Source organism: Neolamprologus brichardi, chromosome 22 (genome assembly GCF_056152115.1).
Source record: "Neolamprologus brichardi isolate AB-2024 chromosome 22, ASM5615211v1, whole genome shotgun sequence".
Lineage (NCBI taxonomy): Eukaryota > Metazoa > Chordata > Actinopteri > Cichliformes > Cichlidae > Neolamprologus > Neolamprologus brichardi.
Genome location: NC_142124.1, coordinates 18,713,017 through 18,724,252, shown reverse-complemented (window position 1 = coordinate 18,724,252; position 11,236 = coordinate 18,713,017). Strand labels below are relative to the sequence as shown.

General features: G+C 44.8%; 1 protein-coding gene across 1 annotated transcript in view; it reads right to left on the bottom strand.

Annotated features, from left to right (window-relative positions):
* Positions 1 to 11,236, bottom strand: part of sdc3 (syndecan 3) — a 41,297-nt gene continuing 30,061 nt past the window's right edge. The window contains exons 2-5 of the mRNA XM_006787745.2: positions 10,842 to 10,935; positions 6,999 to 7,768; positions 5,920 to 6,106; positions 1 to 3,187 (exon numbers count right to left, since the gene is read on the bottom strand). Of these exons, the coding sequence (XP_006787808.2) occupies positions 3,021 to 3,187; positions 5,920 to 6,106; positions 6,999 to 7,768; positions 10,842 to 10,935 (1,218 nt within the window). The 3' untranslated portion in view covers positions 1 to 3,020. The remainder of the gene's footprint in view (positions 3,188 to 5,919; positions 6,107 to 6,998; positions 7,769 to 10,841; positions 10,936 to 11,236) is intronic.

Genomic DNA, 11,236 nt, shown 5'->3' with positions numbered 1-11,236 from the left:
AAAGAAGACAGGAGAGGACAGATTTACCCAATCAGGTTTTTTATTTGGAACAGAGTGGCAGATTAGTGACAGGGCGGTGGCGTGGAGGATCCGCCTCCTTTCGCTCACTCAGCCAATGACAGAAACTCAGCCTTAAAAAATGCAAATGTATAAAAACAGGAATGGGAACAGCAAACATAGAGTAGTGTAGCCTCCACTGGGCTTCACACACACTCACACGCACACACACACACACACACTCAAACATGCACACTAACACTCACACACACACATACAAATTTACCCTCTTTCTCTCAGACACGCACACACGTCTTATTTGGCTACGCAGGCTTAAATGGCTACAAACGCACACGTTTACACTTTGACAGTCACTTTTAGAAAAGACAGTACGTGTTTATATCATTCCTGCCTGTGAGAAAGTGGCGTGTTGTCTGTCCATCTGTCCTGCGGCAGACAGACAGGTAGACAAGTCAGACAGACAGTGAAAAGACACGGTCAGTGTGTGTGATAGCCACTGAGGGACGAGCCGCCCCACATTCAGCAGTGAACAGACTAAACACACCCTCACGCACGCAGAAACACACGCGCACGCACACACACACACGCGTCGACAGGCTAGTCAGTGTACACAAGAGTCTGCTGTGAAATATCAAGGTGAAGCACTCATGCGTACGCAAACACACAGGTAGCAGGTTTAGATGAGGTGCAGACACAGGCGCGCACGGGTATTCTTGGACTGGCGACGGGAAGGAGGGAGGGAGGGAGGGATGGAAGGAGAGGGCCCAGGTAACTACACACACAGGAGTGGAAGAGTTGTGTTACCTGCATGTGGAAGAGCGTGAGAACTGCTGGAGTAGGTAAACAAACACTCGACCACAGTACATTCCAGCTTTAACTCGCCCCTCTCTTCTTTTAAAGACGCACACTTGGACAGAAAAAAATGCACACACACACTCACACACACACACAGACAGAGCCATCCGCACACACCCAGACGAGTATAGTTTTGACTCCCATGCATTTTTGTTCTACAGTACTGAGTATAATAGAAGCTACTAGCCCAGTCGCACTGGTGTGTTTATTGTTACAATCTCTTAGATAGAAGCACAGCCCGCCTGTCTCCTCACGTTGTCCCCTCCCCTCCCCCAAAATGCTCCCACGGCAGGTTAACGTTGACCTCATAAACACTAATTCATTTTCCTCTCATAACCAAAGCTCTAACGGCAAATGTTATGACTGAATTAGTGCACGTGGGAGCAACTTTTTTTTTAAAAAAAATTTAATTAAAGCCCCTCACACTTCCAAGAGGCCCCTCCCATCCCCAAACAGAGACACAATGATGGAAGAAAGAAAAAAAAAATCATAAGGTGAGGCATGCAAAAGGGTGTGTGCGTTTATGGCTGTGTGTGTGTGAGTGTGTGAGAGGGGTGGGTTGGGGTGGAGGGCGTTTATCGGACGATGGCCGGACGTGGAGTTGTGCTTTTACACAAACAGACCAAACTCTAAACCAACCGGCAACTGATCGATAACAAACCAATAACATTGAAACCACCTGATCTTGCTGGAAATCACAAGTGATGACTATCACTATGACGACGATGATGATGGCGATGGCGACGACGGTGACGAGGGGTTCGATATGCGCTCGTGTGATATGATTTACAGTCTACTTAACGTCGGCGCGGTGTGTTTCAGTGCGCTGCGAGTTTTATTTCAGCTGTTGTGTGTTTGGTGTGTGTGTGCGCGTGCGTGTGTGACAAGAGCACAGCTCATCTAAAGGAATGACGTGATGTGATGGATAAAAACTCTTCATGGTCATGCAGATGGTTAGTGACGCCAGAAAGGATACGCTGATATTTACATATAAATTTTTTCTTTTTTTAAACTGCTAAATACACATCCTCCTGTTTATTATTATTATTACGGCATTATTATCATCATCATCATCATTATTATTATTGTTCACCATCCAGCCCAAGAACATTGATATATTATTGATTATTATTACTATCCATAACTAGTCTTTATACAGCTTAGAGGAGCAGAGGGAGGGGGGCCTGCAGGTGTCTCCACAGCGGCTCCTTGACGTTGTGAAACACGCCGAGCGCTGAGCACCGTTTTCTGGTTGGCCGAGCACAGAGCGAGAGGTCAGCGCCACCTTCGAGCAGATACGAGTGTGTGAGTGCGCGCGTATGTGTGTGTGTTAGCGTGTGTTTACGCGTGGCTTTGTGGACGTGCGTTTGTGTGTCTTTGAGCACCAGAATGATGGAAGGCACACAAAAGAGACCTTTCCTCTCACCTTTGACCCCGGGCTCTGTGCGGCCAACCAGACGCTCTGTATGGTTTGTTTTGCTTTTGTTTGTTTTTTTTAAGTGTATGTGTAGAGTGGGGGTGGTGGTGGTGAGAGGCAGAGTAGAGCCCGGTCTAATAGTTAGTCTGTCCATAGGCTCACTCCACCCGTCTCCACCCCTCTCCTCTCCCCTTTCAGGCCTTTTTTTTTTCAGATTTGCTCCGTTAAAAACAGAAGAGGATTTCTCTCTCTCTCTCTCTCTCTCGCTCTTTTTTGTGTGTGTGTGCTGGAAAACACAGGTTGCAAGAGCATGTGTTTTGTTTTGTTTGTTTTCTTACAAAATAATCATATCATTACATACAGAACAAGAGAATCTGTAGAATATTAATAACAACATTTACTTTAAAAACATCTCGCGTGTACGTGTTATTTTTTTTTCTGAATATATTTGGATTTTTTTTCCTTTTTTTTTTGTCCTCTTTTTTTCTCGTTTTCTTTGAAAAGAAGGTTCCAAGTCCGCAGAGAGAAAGGCGCTCTCAAGTATGGGGACGAGAGGAGAGAGGGATGAGGAGACCCGAGCAGATAAGGAGGGTGGGGGGAGAAGAAGAGGAGTAGGAAGGATGGAGGAGGAGGAGAAGGAAGGGCAGGACTTATAGAGTATCTTTCGCTCTTCTCTTGCTCGCTCTTTCTCCCTTCCCGGTGTGCGGCGTGTCTCTCTGGCGTGTCAGTGTTATGCATAAAACTCCTCCTGCTTGTCCGGTTTCTGGTAGGTGACGGTGGCCTGTTTGGGTTCCTCCAGCGTGTAGCTGCCCTCGTCCTTCTTCTTCATCCTGTACACCAGCAGCATCACCAGGAAGGCAGCGAACAGGGCGCCCACCACGCCTCCCACTATCACCGCTGCAGCGAGATGGAAACAAGAGTTAGTCGTGTCAAATTTGCAGCAGATTAGAAGCTACAAACACTCAAACACACGCAGAGACAAACACTAAAATGCCATTAGAGCCGCTGGCACGTCTGCGGCCGACTATGAAACAACACGGAGCTGCTTTAGAAACACTTCTAGCAAATCTACCACAGCATCACTACCACCTTCCTGCTAAGTGAAGACGGATGAGCCCCAATGTGCCAAAATACATTCTGTGCTGCCAACCGCTTTGTGTTAAAACTGCAGCCCTGCAGTGCCACATAGCAGTTTAACCCTGTGGGGGCTGCCGGGGCCAATCAGCAGCAGCTGCTTTGTTTCCCACCGTCCTTTGCTTCCTCTGCTTATCTTGTCGAAATGGTTAAAAACGCCCTCATTACAGTGACTGGCATCCACGCCAAAAGCTGGAAACAAGCGCTTTGTTTCCATTCTTTGCGTCGGGAGAGTTTACTTTGTTTATCTCCGTTTCTGCTGAAGGGATTTAATTAATGCAGTTTTTCCACCGCGTACTTTCACCGCAATACGTATTCCCCTCGTCTGCCTCGTCGCACCGTTTTACGTAATTAAATCTTCTGTAGGATTTCAGTCGGTTTTATCTTCTTCTGCCCAATCATGCAGTGCGTAACTACAGTCTGTGTGTTTCACCGTGTCTCTTTATCTCACCGTCTCTGATTTTGTTTATACTCAGACTTAAGGAATGTTCACTGCGCCATTTCAAGTTGCTGTCAAGATGAACCACTTGTCCGCGAATTCATAATATCAAGTCATCATTAAGACGAATGACTAAATCAAGGATTTTAGTCATACTGGTGGGGCTGGGCCATGGATGGCATTGTCATTCAGCCCATCTGTCCACCGCTTTTATCCAAAATTAAATTGGACAGAATGGCCTGAAATTTGGCGAGGATACTGATGTTCCCCTCAGGATGAATTGTATCAACTTTACTGAGCTCGCTGCATTTCTGAAAGCAAAGAAATTATAATTTTATTCCAAAACATTTTGTTTGAGTTTTGTTTGAGTTTAGTTCTGAATAACAAGTGGTACCCAGCTGATGTGCAAGACAGCAATAATATATTTAGCATGTTCGCAGTAAAGAGGACCTATTATGTTCTTATCCTTCTCCTTTTTTCTTCCATATACAGTCATGCAAAAAATAATGCTTTCATACCGCTCGAAGCTGAAAATACCTCATGATTCACTAGATTGTAGATTCACCTTTAGCAGGAATGAGTGGAAGTAATTGTTTCCTGTATTATTGTATAAGTCTCTCTCATCATTGTGGAGGAATTTTGGTCCACTCTACTTTACAGTGTTGTTTTAGTGCATTGAGGTTTGCAGGTTTATGCCTGTCATTTTCATGCTGGCCATTGAAGCACCTTGATTATTTTCTTTTTGAGCCATTCTGTTGTAGGCTTGCTTTGTGCTTGGGTTCATTGTCCTGTTAAATTGAACTTTAGCTGTTAGACAAATGTTCTCACATTTGATTCTAGAATAATCTGTCATACAGACAAATTCATGCTTTCCAGAGGTCTTGTGTAACCTTTCCAAACAAGCCATACTTTTTCAGTCTTTATTTAATTGTACTGTGATGAACTTTAACATTTAACACACTAACTTAAGCATGTAGAGTCTGAGATGTAGCTCGTAGGTTGTTTTTTGTTTTTTTTTGCAGTTTCTCTGAGCATTGCACGGCAGTATGCTTGCATACCTGAATGCTCCAGATCAGGAAAATGCCCAAACTTATGCTCTCACTTGCTGATGATCAATTTATGCATTATGCATTTGATTAGGAGCAGCTGGCTGCTATTGACCTTCTTAACTCTTATTAAAGCAGTGAGAGTGTTCTTAGTTTTTTACATGACTGTATATGTTGTTAGAATAGTGGATGCTCGTATTACTTATAGCCAGAGTTTAATAATAATAAAGTCAGTGTGCATACCGATAATCAATTTGAGTGAAAAGCTCAGACTTCAGCCAGGCTTTTTGTACTGCTATCTCTTTATAACATCAAACCAAACCAAACCTCTGTTTACAAGTGGCAGCCAATCAGAAGAAAGCTGGCTTAAAGGGAGAGGAAGCTAAAACACCCTTTTTTACAGATTTTGGTGCTAAAAGGGCTCTGTCAATGAAAAGCTGCACTACACTAATACACGTCTACTGTCTAGTCTAAAATATGTTGCCTCCTGCTCTTTACCGATGAACAGGAAATCAGCGAAAACCACAGCCAGAAGTCCACCAATCAGAACGGCTGAAGGAGAAACAGAGAGCCAGTCAGGTCAGGCAAATTGGCTGCTCCTTTCTTTTCAACAACAGCTCTTTGGGATGAGGAATAGGGGGCACTTGAAAAGGAACTGGATTTAGCCAAAGGGGAAAAGGATGAGAAAAAATAGGGGGGGAAAGGAGGGGTTGGATAACCCGAGAAGAGGATCTCTTGTTCTCAATGGGTCAAACGGGGCTAAGCAGGACATTCTCTTATGGTGATGAATCTGCACTACGTGAATGCGAGGTGATGCCAGATTGTCAGAGCAGCTTCCTGAAAGCAGGGAAAGAACACAGGAGGCAACTGGGAAATGTGTTCTGCCAGCATTAGACGCACAGGACCAGGAAGACATGCTCAGAGACAGACAGGTGGATGAAAAGGGCTCGAATTCAGACACGACACACATGGAAGCCATTTGCATGATCTTTAGTGATGGATAATCGTACCTATCAAGACCTCTTTTCTCTCCAGGATGTTCTTCTGCGGTAGCTGGGCCGCGGAGCTGCCTCCGTCCACAGAGTTGCCGATAAGATCAGGTCCTCCTGCCATTTCGCTGCCAAGATTATTGCGGCGTCCATCCATGATTTCATAATCTCCACTTGGTCCTGCAGCACCCACTTCGTTGGTACCCTCCTGAGATGGGGAACGGAAAGTGAGACCAATGAGGAAACTTACATTTGATGTAATCCCATTTCCTCCACAGAGCCGCTGCACTGAAACGCATCCAAACCAACACAGAACTTTCCATGGCACATGTTCGCCTTTAAAACAATGAGCCTCTGTATATTAGCATGGGAGAGAGCTGCAGATTGTCCAACCCATCCAGTATACGCACAAAATCTGGCAGCTTAATTATATGTGGAAAACCAGAAAAATCTAAATGGATCATGGTTTAATGCAGAGTTTCTTTGATTAACCAAAAGCACATGTGTCAGAGAAATGCCTCTGGTCTCGAATAATGAAGAGGCAGTCAGAAGAAGAGCCGTTACGGTTTACTGGACCATAAACTGTATTTAAAAGATGGAAGAGCAGTAACCGCATGATGCCACATGATGTTTTGAAGCCTCAAGTTGAGCATTTTGGTCTTTACCGTCTTGATTTTAGGAAACTGAATGTGACAGTCTGAATGAGGGAGATGACACCTCTTCCTTTCTGACTCTAAAACTGAACCATATTTTAGAAAATTGGAATTACATTTAACAAGATATTCAACCAGCAATTGAGGCGATAAACTCATCAGTAAAGTGTTTATTGAGCTCACAGATCAAGTAAGCATCTCCCTGATGTTGTTGATGCTGTTCTTGTTTTTTGAGTCTGAGATGAGGACACTAAGACTACTGTTTGTTAGATTTGGCAGCTTGAGCCCAGAAGTGATCGGCCTAACTTTGCATAAAGAGTGGAAACAGCAGGAACCAGCGAGGGTAACTCTATACAGGTGTAAATAAATATCACGAGTCCCAAAGTTCACAAATAAACATTTTTCATCTCGTTTGCCTAATACTGCCTGACATGAGCTGAGTCCTACCTGTGTTGTTGTGGGCTGCTGTGGGCGGGTCGTTCTCTCTGTTGGCACCGCCTGAGTCGTTGTCGTCATGGGAACCCTGGGCCTGAAGGGGGTCCTGGTCTTGACAGTGGTAGCAGTGGTTGTTGCAGCTGTGGTGGGCTCAGGGGTTGACTCTGGTGTGATGGACATGTCTTCTTCTGTAGTGGTTTCGTCAGTGAATCCTGGGTAAAGCAAGCTGGGCTCTGGCGAAAGGTAGATGTCTTCCTCTTCTTCTGTGGCGCTCAGGTCATCTGAACCAGCAGAGGGCGCTGCACTTTCAGCAGGACTGGCTGCAGGATTGGTGGTGACCATAGGAGCGGCAGCAGGGGACCGGGGCGCGGCAGTGGTCTTGGCGGCGGCCCGGATTCTCTCCAGCTCTCTCTCACGTTCCCTCTCTCTCTCCCTCTCCCTCTCTCGCTCTCTCTCCCTCTCTCTCTCCCTCTCCTTCTCTCGCTCCATCTCTCGGACACGCTCCCTTTCCCTCTCCCTTTCTCTCTCCCTCTCCTTTTCCAGCTCCAGCTCCCGCTCCAGCTCCCTCTCCCTCTCCAGGTCCCTATCCAAGAACACGCCGCTCTCTCCCTCAGCCTCAGTGAGAAGAGGGGTGGTCGTTGGGTCCTCTGGGTTGGGGCTAGGCTCTGCTGCAGGCGGTGCAGAGGGAGCGAGGTCGGTTGCTTGGGTGGTGGAGAGAAGTAGGGGTTCCTCTGTGGTGAACGTGACAGCTACTGATGTTGGCCTCATGCCGATCTCAGGAACTGAAGAGGAGAGAATTAGAACAAAAAAGGAAATAAGACAAGAAGAAGAGTCAAATTTGACACAGTCACTACATCACACAGTTTTGTAAGCCACCACCCACCCACCCACACACACAGATAACAGTAGATCAGAAACTGAGACTATTGCTGGCTCATTCACTTCACACTCAGTAGTTTACTCTCTAGTGACACTTCTGACACTTAATCTGATTAGTCTTACTCAGCCAGCAGATTGCATCGTCCCTAACAGGTGTCCCCGGTGTATATCCCTAATACCTAAAGTTCCCCTGATGGCTTACTTGATGGGCTGCAGTAGAAAATAAGAAGAGATGTGCAATAGAAGAAAGAGAGGCGCATACAAGGTCTGATACAGCTGTGCTGTTCTTCATGCAGCATCATTAATCCTGTCATGCCTAAGAATGGCGAAGCATGTCATCACATCTGAAAATCACTGAAAATCAATGCTTAAATGCTGTATGCCTCATCACTGCAGGATCCACTATGATCACAGAAGTTGCACCGAGCAGAATGATGTCTTTAACTATCTGTTATATCTGAAGCTGCAGCCGCACAGGTTTAATGCTGCTCGAAGGCAAGAGGTGTCGGGATCGATCCAAATATCCATAGTATCAATATCAAATATGCATCAGTACTGGACTGGATTGATACTTTGTTTCTATCGTCTAAGTTTAGTATGTAGCTCAAAGAACTTTATGTTTAATAAACTATCTTCTTGGAAGAGAACGGAAGATAAACCGAAATGCTTTAGAGGCGGGCACAATTAAACTCCTGATGTCCAAAAAAGTTTTAAAATCACAGTGGTTTACTCATCTTTAAAACCTGTTCAAAATTTGAAAATTGCTGCTAATTCATCTCATAAATCAGTCAACACTCCTCTCTCCTACTTGAGCTGCCTTTATAGGTGAAAAGTATTGCTATCGGCAATACCGGCCCTGTATTTAATTGGTATCGGATCGATACCAAGGTTTGCAGTATGTGCAGCAGTACCGAGGACCGTCACCAAAACAGACAGCGTTCACATTGTTGTATTTTTATAGCTTTTAATAAGAGAATGTGGCAAAATTTGCCTTCAGAGTTTTCTGAAAGGCATCCTAGCAGGTGGGTAACATAGCAAAAAGGGCTTACTTTAACCTAAACTATCATTTTGACCAAATCTAAACATGAGTTCTTTTGCCTAAATTAAACCAAACTGCAAGCGAAAACTGAAAATAAATAAATGAATAACCCAGCTAAGTCTGCACTGGCAACTCACATGGGAGATGAGCCCCAGTCTCCTGGATGAATCACACACACTAATCAACCTACAGCCATCCCCATAATTTACAGTCAACAGCAACCGTGATCCTAGAGCAACATTTATTATGACGTTGCAGGAACAAGTCAACATGGTGACATCGTGTCTAAACTTGTAAGGCTTCCACATGAAGCTGGAACTAAGCTCCTCAACCAAAGGCTTCCCATAATGCAGCACGTTAATATGTTTTATTAAGATACACCTTCCCTGGTAAACTGCCCACCTTTCAAACTCCAAGGCCAACCATTTGAGGTTTGAGGAAATCCAAGCTTGGGCAACCATCATGACATCATCCCCAGCTCTTAAGCAGCAATTAATTTGTCCTTGACTACACATGCAGCTATCTGCTTTATTCATCGATAATCCCTTCGGTTTTAAACACTAAGGAAAGATTTTCTGCAGAACTACAAAAAGCATCGTTCAGCTTTTTTTTTCACAGCCAGCAAACAAACAAACTAACAAACTGGGATTTATGAGTACAAGTGTCTCCGCCTCCATCTTTCCTTTAAATGTCAGCAACACAAAGCACACACAGAGAGTGCTTAACTATGTTTGGTTGCTTTTTTTAAATTGCCTATAAAATAGTGAATGTAATGACGACTTAGCACCCCAATTAAATCGCCATTTTCTGCTCATTTAGCTGTCTGACAGCAGAAACTTAACAATGTGTACATGAGAACGACTGCTGCAAATTATGAGTTCAGCTGTTTTAAAAACCTGGAGAAGAGAAGAGAAGAGAAGAGAAGAGAAGAGAAGAGAAGAGAAGAGAAGAGAAGAGAAGAGAAGAGAAGAGTGATTCATTTTCTTTTTAAATCTCATAATGCTATTACTCCACCCCACCTTTCATTCTGTTATAGCAGTGAAGCTCTTTGGGTTGAAAGAGAAACAAATTGAATTTACAGGCACAAAAACACGAAGGTGGAGAGGATATCGAAATATGGACTCCAACAATGCAGCTTCTGTTAAACACATCAGACACCACAACAAGAAAGAAAGAAAGAAAGAAAGAAACTGGATGGCTCTGAAGCAGCTGTGACACAAAATGAACATCTGCCTGTTAAAAACGAGGCCTTTCTTTGGGCTCTGTAGTGTGGTTTGAGCTTAAGCAATTTGCCAGGCTGCTGTTTCAGCCACAGGGGGTGCCTCTGCTACACTCTCCTGCTTTGAATTGTAATTTATTTTGAGCGTGCTTGCCGCTAGCGCAGCGCCCGAACTGAGGGCAGCCCTCAATGAGTCATGCTTAATAAGGAGCCCCGTGCTCAAGCTTCGACAGCAAGATCAGAAAATCAACCTGAATTACAGCAATGTGATTTACATTAAGTAGGTAATTCCTACAGTCCGGCTCGAACACGGGCCGCACGCTCGCACATAGGTGCCCGCGACCGCTGGTGTGCGTGTGATCGTCTAATCTGCATGGACTGTAATCTGATTAGAGTAAATAAGATCTCGGGGAACTGAGCTTCAGTTACTTCTTGTTTGTAAGGGGTGTGTCTGAGGAATTTTCTTAATAAATCTGTTCCCGAACTTCTCAGTCGAGCCACACGGCATGTTTATGGGGTGTGACTTTGGGTGTGTGTGTGCGTGCATGGCCTCCACGCATGTGTGTCTGGTGAATAGAGGAGGGACTGTGGGGGTCTTCGGGGTCAGCAGATTGAAACCCGACAGCTGTTGAGTCTGAAAGAACCAGGGCATGAGTGTGTAACCTCACACACACACATATATATATATATATATATATATATATATATATACACTTACAGCCAGAGCCAGAGCCCGAGTAGAGATCCTCATCGTCGTAAAATTCATCTCTCGCCGACCCTTCGTCATCGATAGGCAGCGACCACTTCTGTCCCTGTTAGACAGAGAGATTACAGATGAGTGAGAAGTTTGTCATTTCATTTGAAAGAGAAACCACTTTTGCAGATTACACACACACACACACACACACACACACACACACACACACACACACACAGAGTTGTCTGGTGCAGCTGCATTATGTTGGACAGGGGAACATCTGTCTGTCTGTGGCTCTATGGAGGAGCATAGTTAATGAGTTGATCTAAAGCTGGGATTTTGGCAGTGGAACATCAAAGCTTTTAAGGAGAGAAGAAGGGGGTGGGCGGGTGGTGGTGGTGGGGGTTTCCATTTTG